This window comes from Hippichthys cyanospilos, chromosome 10, assembly GCF_059441005.1.
Source record: "Hippichthys cyanospilos isolate Australia breed blue-spotted pipefish chromosome 10, RoL_Hcya_1.0, whole genome shotgun sequence".
NCBI lineage: Eukaryota > Metazoa > Chordata > Actinopteri > Syngnathiformes > Syngnathidae > Hippichthys > Hippichthys cyanospilos.
The window spans coordinates 15,144,977-15,164,618 of NC_142378.1; the positions used below are offsets into that span (position 1 = coordinate 15,144,977).

A 19,642-nucleotide genomic window follows, 5' to 3' on the forward strand; every position below is an offset into this window, starting at 1 on the left:
TAGTCTGAGGGGCGACCGGAAAAAGGACTTCCCAAAGACATAAACTCAGGAGGACTGAACCTAAATATGTAATCTACAAAAACATGACCTAAATATTGTGTCTGGAGGGCACAATTTTCCATCCTGTCTGCACACCTTCTATCATTCCAAAGCTTTTACATGTAATGGCAGACTTAACGACTTTTTAATGACTATTATTTTCCAGTAACAGCAAGTCTCCCTGTAACAGATGCCAACTTGAGCCATGCAACTGTACGTAACATTATTAAAAGCTCGTATCCCGGCACTATCAAAGAGCTCAGTGGTTGCTGAGCTGGAGGCTTTTAGTTCAGCGGCAAGCGCTCTCCGCTTCCAAGAAGGTGATGTGCCGGCAATATAGTGCAGCACGGGTTTGATCCCCAAGTCGGTTGACAGTAAGAAAAATAAAATGCAATTTGTTACATACACTGTAAATACCTAAAGAGAATGAATTTAACTAAATGTAATAAATGAATCAAACAAGTGAGAGCTAAAACAACTGTTACAAGCCAAGACTATTGTAAATGAAGGCAAGGCTTTTGCCAACATAACATCGACATTAATTACATTCATCAACTAGGCCGCTTAAGTCAAAACAATTAAAAAAAAAAAATAGTCATGGCCACAAATCCCCTGTTCCCCTATCAGAATATGGCACCACTTCTCCCAGACAACAGGAGCAATTACAAATTCTTTATTATTTAATTTTCCACTGGAGTAACACAAAGAGAGCAGGAGAGAACAAAGGCCAAGCCTAATTATTCCACAAAAAAAACTTCAAAATGGACTGGACATAATTATTGACACTGTCCACAAAATATTTGATGGCAGAACCTTTGGTGGGGATAAAAAAAAAAAAAAAAAAAAAAAAAAAAAAAAACTAAACTAAATCAATTGTTTCCTGTCAATATCAACATCATCCTTACATCTCTATCCAGTGATGGCATGACAGTTCTTTTAACTCATTCAGTGCCAGCCATTTTGAGACCTTTGATTACCTGCACTTGACGGAAACTAAAAACCTGGGAATTCATGTTTACTCACTGAAAAGACATAAAAATTCAATTGTCATTGAATTATTTAAGCGCACAAGATCATTTAAAAGATGAGCAACTGTGACAGACTGGTTAGCACAACCACCTGGGATGCAGAGGTTGTCTGTCCACTTCTAGCACCGGCCCCTGTGTGGAGTTTGCATGTTCTCCCCATGCTCATGTGCTGATTGGTCATGACTGAGAATAGGAGAAATCCATTCAGGAAGTAATCTGTTCAAAAGACTTGAAAAGAACTCACGACAGAGAGAACACAACTGGAATTCTCAAACACTCAAATTTGAAGGGTGCCTTTTAAAACGGGAAGTGCTATAAAAGATCAGCCATAAATTTGGAGGGAGCAAAAATCATCAACTTACACTACAGATATCAATCTGAATCAATCAACATCTTTGGCGAGGTCCAAAGCCAAATTTTTTTCTCAATTGTCAGTCCAGCCCAGTCTCTTAACAATTGCTGTACTGAGAGCTTTCCACTGGTTCTCTATTAGATTAAGATGTTAACTCATTGCTGACCACTTCAATACTCTCCTACAGTTTGTCCTAAGTTCTATTAAAATGTACTTTGGCTTATTTTGCTGTTGAAAGGACCATTTTCGCCAATGGAAACCAAGCTTTCTGACACAGGACCCTACATTATGTCCTAAAATGATTTGGATTTCACAGTCACATGCACACAGTCAAAGCAGCCAGTAGCAAAAAGAGTAACGCAAATCTCCACAATTTGTTATCGCAGTGAATGCCTTTTGACTTTCAGTAGGGATGGGCCGAGACACAAATCCCACAAAAATTTTCACGAGATGGAGGTCCATGAGAACGAGATGAAATTGTATCAAATTTTGTAATATAAAGTGACTTACATACATTTTACAGTTTTCAAATGGTTTTCATCGAAAAGGAGCAAAATTAATGATTGTGTATGCACTGATCGTGTATGCACTGTAAACAATCTTTATACTGAATAGTTAAACAATATGCATACATTTCCTGTTAGCTGTGGTAAGTGTATACATACACACAGACACTCACACCATACAAACAAAAAACTACAAGACCAAATAGCACATTTCCACATTAATTATGAATGACCAACTTTTATAAATCAACTTTTTTTTTTCTTTTTTAAATATAAACTGAGATTTTAGACACCCTCAAGAATCCCCGTTTGTGTCCGCATGAATTCTGGTCAAGACATAGTGATGTCAGAACCACAGCGCACATACATTTGACTCAGCCTGGTTTGTTCAAAAAGTTATCAGTGGGAACAGCAACTGGGTTGGGCTGTCAGCTTTAAAGTGTGCAGAGTGATTTACTTTAATTAAACTGTCTTTGAAAATGCTTCTGACTGCTGTCGTTGATGGATTGAGGATCTTTAACCAGGAATCAAACTTTTGGTGAAAGTTTCTTTCCAGTGCATTCAGCTGTGTACCTGTATACCTTTACGACAGTGCAAACAGAAGACGCAGGAACATCCAGACTTCTGGAGATGGACTTGTAGCCTCTGACAATTCCTTTCCCCACACACATAAGTGCATAGGGCAAAAACCCAAACTAAAAAGGGGGCACGAGTCCAGGTTAGCCTCATCTAGTCCAAGCACCTCTAAATTCAGACTACTCGAATGGAGCCGCTGCTTCTCTGCAATGACAGGTGCCAAATAAGAAGGCTTGAGCATTTAGTTGGGATGACACCCAGGTGAAGTACAGTATCCCAGGCACATCTCATTGGGAGGACGCCTGGAGGCTGGCCCACAAGAGGTTTTGTTTGATTTTCCAGTATTGCCACCAAAATGTGCCATGGTTTTAAAATTCTGTATTTGTGTTTTTTTTTTTTCTTTCTTTTAGCTAGTCCTGGACTTAAGACTCTGTAAATAAAGATAAGAATGATCTATTGATTGAAAAATCAATGATGGCTTTTTGGTGGCTGTTGACAATGTTGTGTTGCACAGTGCACAAAAATCAGACCACTTTAATGTCAACAATATCCCGATATTGTCAGGAACATTTAAGTGCATAGAAGATAACATTGAGGTACCTTTGAAGACATTAATTTTGTTATCCATTTGCCTTGGGCCTTGAAGTATGGCTCTCATTGGCCATATCATTGACAAAGCACTTCAACAACACGTCACCATGGGGAATCCCCCATGTAAGGCCCTCTAAATAAAAAGCTTGGACTACACATACAGTAAGCAAAGTGAAGTAAACCTATCACTCAGGTTATGAAAAAAGTGATGTATGATCATGTGTACACTACATGGAATGGTTTTGATGCCAGTCAATTCAAACCCCACCAAGCACCCAAAATATTTCATGTACATAACAGTTCAGCAGACCAGTTTTTTGCAATTGTCATCTTTTGTCATTTGTATGTACTTATCGCATTTGTCATATAGGGTCCTGTGTTGACTGCTGTGATCGGTCTGTGCATTGAAGTATGCATCTCATGCAGTTGCTGCTGTTCTTTAGCTTGCTTTATCATGTCATACAGGATTGATAAATGACACCAATTACTGGTAAGTTGTAAGTTCCGACTGACAGAATGTCAAGTCAAGCTCTGAAGCGGTCATGCGAAGAAGTCTTCCTACATTTTGGATTCCAAGTTTAAGTCAGCTTTCCAATCTACTTCTTTGCGCTTTGTTTCCGAGTCAATTTTACCACATTGTGGTATTGGATTTTAGTGTAGTGACATACTTTCACACTTGTGTTCAGTTTGGTCCTGGATCCAAACTCTGTTCCTCATGTGACATTTAATGGAAAGCTTTCATACATCACATTGAAATTTATGGTATCAGCTTAAAGTTACATTAAACTATTAACATGAAGTATTGATGTTTTGACTGCAAATGGCTGTTGATTAATTATTCAATACAGATGTCAAATATTGTGTTTATGGCACACTTAATTCTTAACTTGAAATGAACACAAGAAAGCAAGCAAATATATGCATGCAGGTAGCTAGCTTTTACAAAAAGTCCCCAAGTGTAATAATCAAGTATGCAAAAGTATTATGATGTTGATTAAAAGTGTGATTCCGGAGTTGTAAAACATTTCCACTTTTTGAGCAGCTCTCACATTACAACGACCAGAAACAATTGCCCAATGTTTGAAAACAATTTGAAAGTGCTTACAGCACAACGATAATCCTATTGCATCATTAGGAAAAATGACAGCAAAATCTCTTTACCAAAGTCTAAAGATTTACATTCAGCAGTATTGTAATGCCTCGCAAGTTAAGACTTTGAACCCTTTTAGTAGGTCTTAACACTTGTTTTATCTACAGTATATTTGACTTCCAGACTAATTAATTCATGCCATCTGATACGAAAATTTCACCTTTCTTTTGCCTATTCTAATATAAATGCAAGTTACACCGTGAGTGTAAGTTGCAAATATAGATGTGGTGTGCTGAGGGCACTATCACCAAAGCTTTACCATAAACATAACAATGAGGCCAGGGCCCCTCAGAGCCACTGTGCCAAACAAAGTGACTCTGATCTGAATTGACAGCCACTTTCACAGAAGCCGACCAACCGTTTTCCCCCATTGTTGGATTTCCCTCTCTCAAGCACGCTCGCTCTCACACACTTGCACTTACTTTGTGAGCATTAAGTCTAGCAACGACAACAAATAATTTTAGATTACACTACCACAAAAGATTATGCAATATAGAGAAAACGATCATCATAAGCAGTAGTCATTTGGAGTAACGCACATCATTGTTCAAAAAGCACACTAAAACTAATGCACCACATTTTGTGTCAAATTTGATCATATGCACAGGGCTGTCAGATGGGCGTTGCCTGTGCCTACATTCGTTCATTGCTGTTTAACACACTAACATGGGACATTCTATAGCAAAGTGTGGAGTTAACTGTGAATGCAATGCAAATATTTTAAGCAGGAGACAGTCCATGCAATTAAATATGTGTTTCGATTTGTGATTGGCGACGGTTATCGAGCCAAGCAAAGCTCCGCACATAAACATTCATTGTTACTTTGGGTGACAGTGATGTATGATGCAAAGCATATGTTGCCACTTTCCCTACCTCTCTCCTCCTGCTCTGTGCACCCGGTCTGGTGATGAGCGCCGTGTCCCCGCACACCACAGCGGCATCCTCCACGAACACGCAGTCGGGCAGCGTCTCATCGGCTGGCAGTTCGAGCACCTCCAGCCCGAGCGTGGTCCTCAGGACGTGCACGTAAGCATCATGCTCCCTCTGCGCCTTGTTGAAATCCACCTCAGCCTGGCTGCTCCGGAGCGCTTCTTTGGCCAGAGACGCAGGAATTCCCCGGACAACAGCGTGGGTGTAACAACCAAAATCTGCCATTAAACCGGCCATGTTTTCCCCTTAACTCGAATGGGGGGAAACAATCGAACCTGCAGAGCAGCCGAGCGAATCAGTGAGCATCAGCCGTTACGATGCTGCCTGGCTTACTTATTAACAAGGCTGCCTGTCTCAGTTAATGACCACCTTGACACGTTGGGGTTAATTCTTAATTGACAGACAAGCGGCTGCTTCAGTGAGTGTCAGTGAGCCGCGCTCGAGCCCCCAGGCGAGTCGTGGTGACGCGCAGTGACCATCACGTGTAGCCCAACAGCCTGTCAGCCCTCTGAGAGGCATTCAGTCTAACAAGTGACAGCTGCTTACACGCTTCTTGAACATTGGCTTCAATCAACAATGCACCTGCAAACAGTGTCCGTCCTAACAGCACTGCATCAATCAGACCCAGGGCTTAGCTCCCTTAATACGGTACACTTTTAAAACCATGTTGATGAAGTTTATATGTCAATGTCTAAATAAAACAAATGTTTCTGCACAGTTTATTTTGAATTAACAAGTCAAAAACATGTCACAGTAAATCACCTATTTGAAAACGGATTTGTGTACTTTTCACTCAGTCAAAATATGCTTAAATTGCCGCTCCTGCAATTGGCTGGCGACTAGTAAGGAATGTAACTTGCCTTTTGCCCCAAAGATAAGGTTCAGTTCACATGTGAATCAGAGAGCGAGGACAAAGTACAATTTGATGGCTGGATGTTTTACTGCTTTAATCAACCTTCGCAGATGATGACACAAGTGAAATAAATATAATACATTAAGAGTGGCAAAAATTTCAAAGAAAGATATACCCCATCAATAGACTTGTTTAACTGATTTTATTTTGCTGCTGACAAATATTTCTGTGTCAAGTGTGCTCAAAATGGGCAATGTCCGTAACAGTATTTAGGGAAATCTCATTAGGTATTTTAACTCTTATTCAAGTAGAGGAGACGAATGAATCAATGCTTGTACTTTTTGACCCTTACAAAACAAGCATATGTACTTTTTAATCACACTGTGTGGGTACTTTTACCATCACTTTTAAGAGGCCTGTCCAATATTTTGCTTAATAATGATAATTGTCAGTCAGAGATGTGTCAACTCAGTCATACAGTTATTGTGCAATTATATTTTGGTGTCATGTGTCATGTAAATCTCATACAGCAAACCTTTCACATTTTGTCCCATAACTGAATAACTACAGCTGCAACAAAAAAAAAAGTCATAAACTTGTTCACCTGCCATTTTTTGTGTAGTTTAATGATTTAAAATAATCTATTCCATAATTGAAAAAGAGGACATTATAGGGCCAGCCTAATTCAAGGTATCAAATGTTCATGAAGGCTACCAACACACCAAAGAGTGACAAAACAATAAGATGTGCTTAAAGTCCGTGCTACTTCTGTGATTTGATACTGTAACAAATCATGTGCATCACTTCTAGATCTGACAAAAATAAAAAAAAGTTAACTTGGCTGCTTCTCACCAAAGCTACTGTAAAAGTGAAGAAAAAACAAACTTTGGGGAGTGCAAAGTTTGCAGATGAAAACTTGGAAGAGGTGGTAAGACGAGTATTTTGTTTATATTCTAGGAGCTTGCAAAAAACACCTCAACGTGAAACGTAGAAAATAAGCCTAAAAACGTTGAAGCTATTTGTACAGGAAAAGTAGAAACAGTTGCGAGCCAATTTTGCAGCAAACTAAGACAGAAATTGAGCACTGATCCAAGGGCATTGGAAAGAACAAATGCACATGTAGAAATGAATACACTTGCTAGCTTACCACTCTTATTTGTGGAGAATGTGGGATTCCAAAGGTTTAAGATGGTTGTGGAAGCAAAGTTCCTTCAATACTCAAACCGCTGGCTTTACCAGTGAAGCTATCGACTGTATCTATTGTAGAGAGATTGTGACACCTTTTATCAGAAATAAAACATTGTTCTTTCTTCTAAATTACCATATCTGTCATTGAGCTTTAAAGTACTAGTAGTATTGGTACTTTGTATCAGTGTAAGTTAGATGAAAACATCCTTGGTTCCTGGTTTGGTTGGTAGCATCTCAGACAACAGGCAAAATTGTCTAGCATTGTTTTCCAAAGTAAAAGCAGATATTGTATTTGTATTTATTACAACAATAATGCCTGCAATGCTTTCATTGAGGACTACAGAGAGCGTAGCATTTTTACAGTTGAAAGGCTGAAATTCTGAGGATTTTAACAACTTTGAGTTTTACAAAGTCTTGTAATGAAAATGCCTAATAGTTTTCAATTCATTAGTTGTGGATTTATCCATTAACCCTTTAAATACTACAAATAGAGCAGCGCAAACCATTCAGGAGTTGCGGCGATTTGAAAAACATGCCTCCAAGACGCAGCACCTCCCTCTCCGTGACTCATCAAAACCTGACAGCACTGTAATTTATGTAATATCACCACAATGCCCCACTTGTCTGCTTTCAGAATCAGTTGAGATTGTGTTGTTAGGGCAACGGTTCAGGAGTTGCGGTGATTGGAAAACGTGTCATTACCTGTCGGCGATGAAAATTTGTATCTTAAGGCTAAATTATTTCACCTCTAAATGTTACCAAAATATAAAAAAAAAACGTGTCTAAGTATGATTTATTGTTGTTATACAGAATTGCAAATTACATCGATGGCTAAAGGGACACAAAGGCGCATTGACTGGACCCACAGGCGGATAAACCTACTGCATTGAGAGGCAGATTGATAGATCGACAGACTGACAGATGGACAAGCTGATGGAAAGATTCACTGCTAGACTGACCAAAGGACTGACATACACAATGGAATGGACAGATGGACTGCTGGTTTCATGGACTTATAAGCCAACCAACACATGGCCTGAATGACGGACCGTTAGAAATATCAACTGACTGATTGATAGACTGCCACATGTATCTAAAGACGGATGTATCAACCACTGATGGATAGGGCGACAAACAGGCCCACTGACAGGATGAACTGAGGTTTGGTGGACCGACAAGTGAACCGACCAATTGGCCATGCAACAGACTTTCTAAAAGTACGCCGGACCAATTATTAGACAGACCAACTGACCGAGAATCAGAAAGGCCAACAGATGGGCTGACCCAATGACAGACAAACGGGAAGGCAGACAGACCAAGTGCCAGACGTACGAACAGTTAGACCTACAGACAAGTGATTGGCGATTATATGTACAATTTGACAAACCGCTGAGTCAACACGCCACAGACAGAAAGATGGACAAACTGAGAGGCAGACCTTTTGGGAGATTGATAGACAGACGGGCCGACCAAAGGGATGGACAGATTGACTGATCATCACAATCTGGAGGATATAATCTACGAAAAAATTAAAGTTTTTGTTTTTTTTTTTTAAAATAAAAAGTGAAGAAAAAAAGAAAAACACATCAATGTGTTTAGAATTGTAACAAAGACCTTTGCAAGCGATATCAGGAAAGAACATGACGAAGGAGTACAGCAATCAGGTCCAGCAACGTGATATGTACTGCAAAGTAATAAGACTACATTATGCTCATGTTAGAAGAAAAGAAGAAGAGTTTGTATTCCCAAAGGTACATCTGAGGAAGGTTCTGGGCTCAGTGATGCGGGTCTGCATAGACGGAATGTTTCTTCAGACATCCCAGAAGCACATTCTTCCACTGCGGGACCTTGGTTTGTCTTTTCTTGTTCCAGATTCCCTCAATTATCTTCGACTGCTTGAAACATTCCAGGAGCCCCACATTCCTTTTTTTCCCCTCTAAATCCGAGAGCTCACTAACCATAGCCCCTCCTGACACAAACACCTGCACCCACCCAGACACTTGGACTCTTTTCTTTTTTTTTTTTCCCTCATCATTTCTCATCATTGAAAGATGTGGAACAAAAAAGGACCCCCCACTTTTTCCTTTATGTTGAGGAATGCGGCTTACTTAAATAAAGGAAAACCCTCATCCTTGCGGTCCACCTGGCTGGCACACTGTGTCGCAATGAAAGCAATGAGTGAAAGCAGACCCACTCCACCAGCTGGAGATGAAGAGGCACCAGAAGCACTGATTCGTATTCGTCTGGCATGACTGTGATGAGATGCTCAATCTAATGTAACGTAGCAACGATTTGACAGTTAATGATGGACTACGTTAAACTGTAAGCAATTGCAACGATTGGTAGCTGTACAGAGTAAATGAAATGAAACAATATTGTTGAAGATACTTTTTAGATTAGAAAAGGATATGGTTACCTATCATTGCACACTGTGTATTATCATACACAAATGGCCACAACTTATTCAATGTGACCTTTAAGCAGACAACAAAAGGATGTTTGGAAAAAAATTGGATGAGTGAAATGTAAGTTGTCATACAGATTATGCAAAAACCAGACAAGACAGGCGGAGGGAAACTCCATAAAGAGTCAAGACTTCACATAATAACTACTCCACTGAGATTCACAGTTTGACATCTTGTCATTTGTTTAAATAAAGAATTAATGTCAGAATAAATGGCAGGCATGTTTCCAGACAGTTGTAGCAGAAAGTTCCACTTTAAAAAAAAGCCCTTTTTTCCTATCAGAATGACCTGATTTTAAAAAGGCAGTATTTTTTCCCTATTGAAGTTGAATAACATACTTAATGCATAGCTACAGTTAAGGGAGAGACTTGAGTGGTAAGGAATACAGGGTACAAAAGAAGTAACTGGATTCCATTACAGTTACATTTTTTTTCCTTTTTAATCTGAGCCCTAAACAATTGGATAAATTGACATAATACACCCGAGTCCATCTGCACAGTCATAGTGAGCAAACTGAAGTACTTTCAGAGAGAGTTGGGGATAGTGGCTATTCTGTGTTCTCCAAACATGTTAGTTCAAGAACAACATGGAGAAATGGAATAAATGGGGACCAGTTTTTACTGAACCTAGTCACTGAAGGAGAGTGATTCTCAGAAAGTATAGTGCCACTGACTGCGAATGATGACCCATTTTTAGGATCAATATTTGTTTCCACTTTCCATTTAAAATCGACCCTTTGAGTCCACAACTGTACATATAAAAACTAAAGTGTATCACTGCATTCAAAAAGCTGAGAGAACCTAAAATTATTCATTGAAATGAAAGTTTAATTTAAAGCATTTCTCATTTTCATCTGGTCTTGCACATTCCGTTTTGGACTCACATATCACCACCGAGGACATATAAACCTTAAATAACAATTACAAAGAAGAATTTGATCTTTATTATGAACTCCTATGGGATACAGTAGAGCTAGCTAGTAGCCTGCTGCACTGCTAACATGAGTCAAGTGTTAGCCTCCCATCATAAAACACCCACAAGACTGCAGTATTCTTTGATCATGTGATACTCTGCCACAAGACATTTATTGACTGTAAAGACACTTAATTCTTATAGTCAATATCAAACAAATGCATTACTTTCACAGGGAAGCAAAATAAGAACATGGCTAACCTCAAAATGATGCCAGAAGTGATTGTAAATGAGCTCCTGCTAAGACACTTGAGCATTGTTTTTGGAGCTGAATTCTACAAAAATATATTTAATGACACGAGGGCAATTTGGCACATAGAAAAATTTGCTTTTACTGTATTTGTTGTTTGCACTTACACAAAACATAAGTGTTTGTGGTGGGCTATGGAATTGATTAAAAGTCAGACTGGCTCATCCAGTGTAAACGATCATAGAATACCTTCCTCTTAGAAGAAAAGGGTCTTTTTTTTTTGGAAGCCGTATTTTCTAAAGTCGACTACCTACTGAGTTTACTACATAAAAATATGGCTGCCCAAACAGGCCATACGAAAGAAACTCTGCACAAGGAAACCATGTGCTGACATGGTTTCACTGATCTTCATACACATACACACACACACACACGCACAGAGACACGCCCCCAGTCTGAAGCCTCGCGCACCACGCAATTCGTGGATCTGCGTTTCACCAAAAAACAATAGCAAACGGGAGGTCGCCAGATGACGTTCAACTAAGGGACATCAAAAACGACCATCCTCCTAAATGTCCCCATCTAGTGTCTGTAAAATAAACGTGCTCATACAATGCCATAAAGGTCGGAGAAAAAGTTTTTGTTTGAGCCGTTGTTTTAACGTGTCAACCTCGATGACATCGCACACGGTACAGATTTAGTCACATCGTGCCCATATATAGGTGGGCAATTTGTTATGCGTCATATGGGTAAATTGAGAACAAACACTCACCGGGAGCGCTCATGTAGCCGTGTTTGATTATGTTCTGAGTGATGATTCTTGAATAAACTATTACACTCTTGAAAACTAGTCATACATATTCCAGGCATAACGGAAAACAAAAACTCGTGTTGCTCTTTGCACAGATGGGCTTTGATCTATTATTATTATTATTATTATTATTATTATTATTATTATTATTATTATTATTATTATTATTATTATTATTATTATTATTATTATTATTATTATCATTATTAATGCACGTATCTAAATCCAAACGAAGTCTGTGTCAATCTCACCAACACCACTCCATTTGTTGTGGAAAATGGCTTTATCTGTAACGGGACCTACATTCCCCCCCTCGGAAATGGCATGAAAAGTTACAACTGCCCCAAGCAATGAAAGCAAAGGAATTTCCCTGCACGAAGAACATATTTAACAAGCCTTTAAGCTGTCAGGAATGCTTTGCCGTCTGCTTGCCAAAAGAAGGGGTGGGCGGATATGTTAATAATGTAGGCTACTGCCATACCAAATATGGTAATATAGTTACGTCTGCGTTGTGGCGCGCATCTGGAAGCGCTTAACTCCGCAGAATAAAGGCAACGGGGAGACAGAAATAGACTCTCTTAGACGTATTGCAGCCCGCACGTCCAGATTCTCATGTGAAAAAGCTGCTGCTGTTGTAAACAGTTTCCACGGTGACATCTTATAAATGTGCGTCTAACAAACAGTTATTATGAGATTACGTCATGACAAGGCAGGAAAATGATGACGTCGTCACATTCTGAATAGCCTATCGCTAAACCGGAAAAGAATTGAACCCACGTTCATATGATATTGGAGAAAAAAAAAACATTTGAAATAAAGCTGAGTATTGGGTACACACAAATGGCATGAAAACGAATCTTTCATAACTCATTCAGTCTCCCCCACCCCAGGCAGTTGAAGTCCGCTTTGATAGCAAAAATGTGAAAGGACCTTATGATAAACAAGAAGGTAAACTGTGAGAGGAAAAAGTGCATTCGTATGGACATCGTTGGGGGAAAAAATCCATTTGAGAGGGAGACAGGGAAAAAAAGCACACAGTTTAGACAGGGCGGAGCTTATGTCTTGGATGGAAAAAGGCCGAGAAACATTCCTGGCATAGTTTGGGAACAGTTCAGCAGGCAGCCCGGGGACGACGTCAGCTTCCTAGTAGAGTATAAAAGTGAGGAGGGAGCCGAAGCTCAGCAGACAATACTGAGCGCTTCACTAAGCCCACTTTGGACCTCCAGAGATCAGAAGCGAACGCAGCAAGACTACAAGAAGGAATACTTCACGTCCAACAGGACAGAATTGGTCAATTCTTCTTCTTCCAAGACCAGGATTCCTGCTCGCAAGAAACTTTTCCAAGATGATGATGATTTTTGTTGCCGTTACCTTCCTGGGGAGCATCAACATGGTGGGTTATTTAGTTTGTCACTAAACACATAGAGGGTAGTGAGCACAACTTTTGAAGGGGAGATCACAGTCTAATGTAATTTTACTCTTGTGTGTACAGGTTTTCTCCTCCTGCTCAGCTGTGTGTGAGTGCCCAATGGAGATGCCCAAGTGCGCACCTGGTGTCAGCGTGGTCCTTGACGGTTGCGGTTGTTGCAAAGTTTGCGCCAGGCAGCTGAATGAGGACTGCAGTCTAACTGAGCCCTGCGACCACACCAAAGGGCTGGAGTGTAACTTTGGAGCAACCTCTGCTGCTGCTACCACTCGTGGCATCTGTCGAGGTATGTGGAACACATGTGTATGCACCCACCGCTCCTCGCATTGGAACGAATTTCAACAAAATTTGAGCACTGCGGAAGAGTGACATTACCTTTTTTTTTCTCCCTCCTGCAGCCAAGTTAGAGGGCAGACCTTGCGAGTACAGCAGTCGGATCTACCAGAACGGTGAAAGCTTCCAGCCAAATTGTAAACACCAGTGCACATGCATCGACGGTGCTGTGGGATGCGTCCCGCTGTGCCCTCAAGAGCTTTCACTGCCCAACATGGGCTGTGCCAACCCAAGGCTGGTGAAGTTACCAGGCCAGTGCTGTGAAGAATGGCTGTGCGATGATGGAAAGGACACAGACATTTTGGAGAAGATCTTCGGCAAAGACAAGACATTCGATGAACTGGAAAGAGACCTTACCAAGAGAAATGAGCTGATCGCAATAGTCAAAGGGGGACTCAAGTCACTCGCTGGTAAGAAAGCACACTTACACGTCATCTTTACGGCCTAAAAGTGTGAGTCAAGTTTGCTAATGAGATGTATTTGTCGTTTTTCTTTTCACAACAGCCTACAGGCCACAAGCTGAGATTCACATGTTTGACAACCAGAAGTGCATCATCCAAACCACACCCTGGTCTCAGTGCTCCAAGAGCTGTGGAACAGGCATCTCCACCAGAGTCACCAACAACAACAGCGAGTGCAAGCTGGTCAAGGAGACTCGAATCTGTGAAGTGCGACCATGCACCCAGTCCCCGTACTCTAGTCTCAAGGTAACCTTCAGCCACTTTCAGCCACTTCCGCACTGTGTAATGCCTTGCATAGTAAGAGTAGGTCTCTTCAGGGCGTGAACTCTTTGGCTAAGGTCCCACTGTGTCCATTCATTTGCAGAAAGGAAAGAAATGCAGCAGAACCAAAAAGTCCAGCCAGCCAGTGAAGTTCACCTACGCCGGCTGCTCCAGCTTGAAGAAGTACAGACCCAAGTACTGCGGAGCCTGCGTGGATGGTCGCTGCTGCAGCCCCCACGACACCAGAACCATCCGAGTCAAGTTCCGCTGCGAGGATGGCGAGACCTTCAACAAGAACATCATGATGATCGAGTCCTGCAAGTGCACCTACAACTGCCCCCACGCAAACGAAGCCTCCTACCCTTTCTATCGCCTCTCCAACGATATCCACAAGTTCAGAGACTGATCGCTGAAGACTTTCCTTAACCCCCAAGCGAGAAAAGTGGCAGCCAGTGGCCGTCCAGATGAACGCAGGGGTGTAAATAAGGCGCCAAAACAACGACCGGCTTCTTGTTGTAACTAGATTCCTAAGGAATTGCGGGCTTACATCAGGAGGACTTTATGAAGTGCACTGTTTGCTGTGACTACATCAGCACTCTTAACTAAGATTGGCTTCATATTAAGGGAGCATCTATGCCTGCTTCGTTATGGAGCAAGATGTAATTAACATTTGTACATTTACCTTATTTGCTGATATCCATTCACTGTGTATATTTTGATCTTCAACATCTGACATGGCCAAAACTGTAGACTTGTGAGCGCATATGTACATATGCGCACACGTAAGATCAATTAGCAGACCATCCCACAAATGTAACCTCGCAACTTGTTTATCAGGTGCGTGGTTTCATGACTTCCTGACGTGGGCATTATCGTTCATGTTTTGTGGCAGCTAGCGAACACCCTTCATGAAAAGGACAAAACGAAACATGTCAAAGAATGAATGAATGTTTTTTTTGTTTTTTTTTAGCATTCTTAATAATATTATTTATCTATGGAAATGTAGCTACTTTATTTGGATATTAAAAGACATACTGGAATAAATTGTAAAATGATTTAATTTTATATGCTTCAAATAAAATGAATTTATTTATGAAATATGACAGCGTGCCATTTTGCTGGGTTTCAAGCGCAACACACACGATCACGATTCCTCCGCAACATTTCCAAAGCAATTGCTGCTGTTAGAGCAATTTGCACACAAATTCTCAGACACCGAGCAGGGCTGATCTCTTATATAACACCTTGGAGGCTCTCGGCTGACTTTCTATTGCTTTGGAATGCTATTCTTAAGCGAGATCTTTTCATTTGATCTGGCCAAGACTGACACTTGAATGACTGTGAGAGGGGGGATAAGGTCCACGAGGTGTAATGACTATGCGAGTTGTGCCGAGTCCTAAGTGTTGCTCCCGATAGGTGAAGGTTGCCATCGTTGATCTAATTCATGAGCTATCCCGTTTCTTGGTTTCATCAACAGGCATTAAAAAAAAGTTTTTTGAAATGGGTGACATGTTGCTTTTGTAGTTAACGTAAGATGCTTTGTGTCGATACCTTCGCATAAGCGCCAGATCTTTTATTGTTTACCTGAACCCGTGCTTCCGATGTCTGTTACTTTTATGTCTCTTGAGTGAGAAGGAAAAAAATGATGGTGGAGCCCCGCACCTGGTGCTAAATACCTAGCGTGATTTGAAGTGGGGTAGTGAGAGCTCAGGGGTTACCACAGGTTAGGCTTGTCTTTTTTTGATCCAGGTATTGGGAGTGGTTCAGGAATGCAGTAGTGGCTCAAAAAGCAGACATCCTGATGGGCGGCAGATGTTGGAAAGTATTTCAGAGCAGCATGTTCACTTTAGCTAGGACGGTCTAAAAATATACAAACACTCCCTTGTACTCACTTGGCTTCCACAAGACACATTTCATCTAATTACAAACTATAAATCATATTTCTTTGTAGAAGGCATTCTTGGATGGTCTGATCGGACTGGGGAAATTCTCATTAGAGTGCATCATGACACGTTGTCTCTGATGGAGCTGCATACGGCACAGGATGTGCCCACTTAAGTTTTACTGATTGCTCACATGAAAGACTTGAAAGTTTACCTAATCACAGAGACGTGAGGCTTCCCCTGCAGCCCTGATTTATAGTCATAACACTTCAAGAGTCTTGCTTTTGCACTTTGCCTTTATGCTACTTCCCAAAGGCACGTTTTCACCGGTGCCTTATACTTACAAAGTGCCATGCAACCATTTGCCTTGTTAACACAATACACTTAAACTTGGTTATGTAACGTTTTTTTGAATGTTATGCGATTAGTCCTATCAGTCATCCGTAGCGATCCTTTTCGATTTAGGTGCAGCTGGGAAGGCAAAACTATTTCACTTTGGCTTTGGGGACAGCTCAAGATCATTCAGGTCCTGCTCAACTATGCAGTTAACTTCCATTATGCTCACGGGCACAGGGAAAAAAAAAAAAAGAAAAGAAAAAACACATTTTCATAGACAGGCGCCCAAGCAGTTAAATATCTCAGTGGCAACCTCATCCCTTAAGCTCAAAGTATTCTAGGACGAATGCATACACATTAAAACTTGATCTTGCACTATGTAATATGAAAACACCAAAGAGTTACAGCGGGATGAAGAATTGGCATTACAACATGCTGGAGGTTAATGAACATCAACGTTGGTATTTTTACAGACCTATAAGTCTATACACTCAATCAAGCTGATATGCACTTCTGAGGAACTGAAAGGCAGAAAGGAAGGTTTTGAGTGAAAGTCATGTTGAAAAAGCACCATCTGCTGGTTGAAAAGAAAACATTATTTGAAATGCGCAGGGTGGGCTCCAAGTATTCCCATTAGCTTGGTCAGAAAGTAAAAAAAAACAACAAAACGGATTTGTTTTCTCAAAAATATTTGTTTTACAAAATCAACACGTAAACAAACTTTGCATTGGTCTCTTTCATTTAATATAGAACTCAGCATGATCTTAAATGGGATAGTATCCGAAACGTCCTGAGGCTCGATCTTGGCTTCGTTGGATTTCAGCGGACCAGGATTCTGCTGTGTTTGTCACATTTCTAGGCGGAAGGATTCGACGAAGTTTTCTTGTACAGTACAATAAATGGCATTCAGGAAAATCAAGTAAAAAATATGTATTTATATACTCAGTTCTGCCGTTTTCATCTCTCGGGGCGGCCATTTTGCCACAAACTATGGACTGAAAATTACACTACAGTTGCTCAAATCTTACAAATCCCGCAACAACAGCTTACCTGTTTACAAAATCTGGGTTTTCTGAGTTTTCTGCTTAATTCAGAGTAGAATTGTGGGACTGCAAAGAACCATTTTATTGTAAAGAAGATTTTTGACTTATCTTCGCTGTGTATTGTAATTAAGCTTAGCATCACATCAGTGTCCAAAACCTCTGATCAATCAGAATGAAAATTCACTTCAACCTAAACATAATTGAACACTCACTCCAATATTTCCAATTTTAGGGGCAGGCATTTTCCTCCCTGGATTGCTTGATTGATCAAACTTTGATCAAACTACAAGCATGGCTGAAATGTCTTGTTTAATCCAGGGCTCTGCTTTTGAGTAGTGATCAAGCATAGTCCATAAGTCACAGCAAAGTTTGAATGTTGTATAGCATCATTCATTCAGATTTAGCGGTTAGAGGTCTTAGGTTCATTGGTTGTCCTGAGAGAAGGGATGCACTCAGATGTGAGATCATTGCCCAACTGCAAACGGCTGGAAAATGCGTCATCACAGGCTTGGACTTCAAAGTCCGTCAACAGGGTTTTCACAACCAAAAGATGTTAGCATTGGCTGTAAAAACACATCCATAAACATTGGCCCCACCAACGGGCTAGACGGTCAATTATTGCTGGCGCTGCAGTTGTACTCGACTAACATTAGGTAAGAATACGGCATGTACAGCATGTGTGCAAACCAGGGGACACCCTGTCACAAAAGTCAAGGTTCATTTGCATTAGTTGTTGAAAAATGAGACCAGGATCAAAAGATTAACATTTAAATGTGAATCTTGTGTGTCGGTTTGGTTTGAAATTACATACTGTAAGCTGTTAATATGATGAGGCAATGATCAAAGAATTTTACTCTCGCGACGGAGCATCTGTACTTGGTGAAGTCTATCAGTCCTCTCCCACCATCATCTTGACATTAATGTGAAGGATATCTTTACACCACTCCACCACACGTTCTTCAATTTATCGTTGTTTGAAATCCCACTATGGCTGTGTTGTCCGCAAACTTCACTGTATCGTAGAGATATATTTGCCGCATTCTAAAGGCGATCTGGCAGTCAGGACAACCAGGACTAGTTTGCAGTGATAGACTCAGCTCGAGTGCTCAGCTTTTGGCCCAAGGTCTGGTTAAAGGTGGCCATGATATGCAGGAAAAGCAGATGGACTTTAAAAAGCTTTCTTTTTAGAATTTTAAGACTACAAAATTTGACTATGCTAACCGGTTAGCAATCACGATTAAGTATTAGCTCGCTAGCCGTTACCATTTAACGTCAACAAAAAGCGACTACCATTTAGTTACATATAAAATGTCATATGTACATTACACATACAACAGTGTCCTTAAAGTCATTTGCAATGGAGAGAGTGAAGCCACCAGTTAGCTACCATGAGGTCAATAACTCCCTGTTTTGCTTCTTGACAAGCAGACTGAGGAAGTATTGTACTTGGCTGCCTCCTACTAGTTAACATTTTGATTAAGCAACTGTAGATTTTTTGTAGTGACAGGTAATATTCTTGTATGATATGGGCTATGTGCTATTTTGGAAAATCTCTGCTAATATCATCTTTAATGAAATCCAGTATTTTTAAGCCTACATGTAGAATCAGCCTCTCAGCCAAAAGGTGATGCGCCGAGACTTGCTATTGGAGTCGCAAGTCAAGATGGTCTTTGCAAATGTTTTTTTTTTTTTGGTTGTTGTTGTCCTTCTGAAGTACTGCTGTGTTATGCCTTATCCACATTGCAATACATTAACATTACGTATTTAAAATTGCAACACTGCGTACATATGCGGGCGGCTCCATGGCAGGTGTATTGGATATACCAAATTGTCCTTAGGTGTGATTGGGTGCGTGAATTGGTCTGTGTGCCCTGCAATTGGCTGGCAACCAGTTCAGGTTGTCCCTACTGCCCGAGGCCTGCTGGGATAGGCACCAGCAAGCCTGTAATCCTTGTGAGGATAAGCGGCTCTAGAAAATGGATGGATGAATGGGTGTACGTATGCAAGAAAAGCATTATCCAAAGCTAGTTAATGTTGTTTCCATAACCATTTGGGGTTAAAGGCGATTGGTTGTTTGGTCCAGTTGATTGAGGCTAAAAGAAACTACTACCATGCAAGAAAGGTCTGTACAGAAAATGGTGTCGCAAAAAACAGTTCTGGCGTACCTTTGAGGTATATATTTTTATACGACCTATTTTTAAATTTGATTGCCGATTGGGTGGACACCCCCCCCCCCCTTTTTTTTTTG

At 40.6% G+C, this 19,642-nt stretch overlaps 2 protein-coding genes across 2 annotated transcripts in view; one reads left to right on the plus strand and one right to left on the minus strand.

Annotated features, from left to right (window-relative positions):
- The window catches only part of ddah1 (dimethylarginine dimethylaminohydrolase 1), a 57,035-nt gene extending 51,344 nt beyond the window's left edge, over positions 1-5,691 (minus strand). Inside the window, exon 1 of the mRNA XM_088426054.1 lies at positions 5,116-5,691. Within this exon, the coding sequence (XP_088282180.1) occupies positions 5,116-5,409 (294 nt within the window). The 5' untranslated portion in view covers positions 5,410-5,691. The remainder of the gene's footprint in view (positions 1-5,115) is intronic.
- Positions 5,692-12,822: 7,131 nt separating this feature from the next.
- On the plus strand, positions 12,823-15,235 carry ccn1 (cellular communication network factor 1). Its single transcript, XM_088426333.1, has 5 exons — positions 12,823-13,044; positions 13,144-13,363; positions 13,476-13,820; positions 13,915-14,117; positions 14,236-15,235. The coding sequence occupies exons 1-5, from the start codon at positions 12,997-12,999 to the stop codon at positions 14,536-14,538; spliced, it is 1,119 nt and encodes a 372-aa protein (XP_088282459.1). The 5' UTR covers positions 12,823-12,996; the 3' UTR covers positions 14,539-15,235.
- Positions 15,236-19,642: the final 4,407 nt, after the last annotated feature.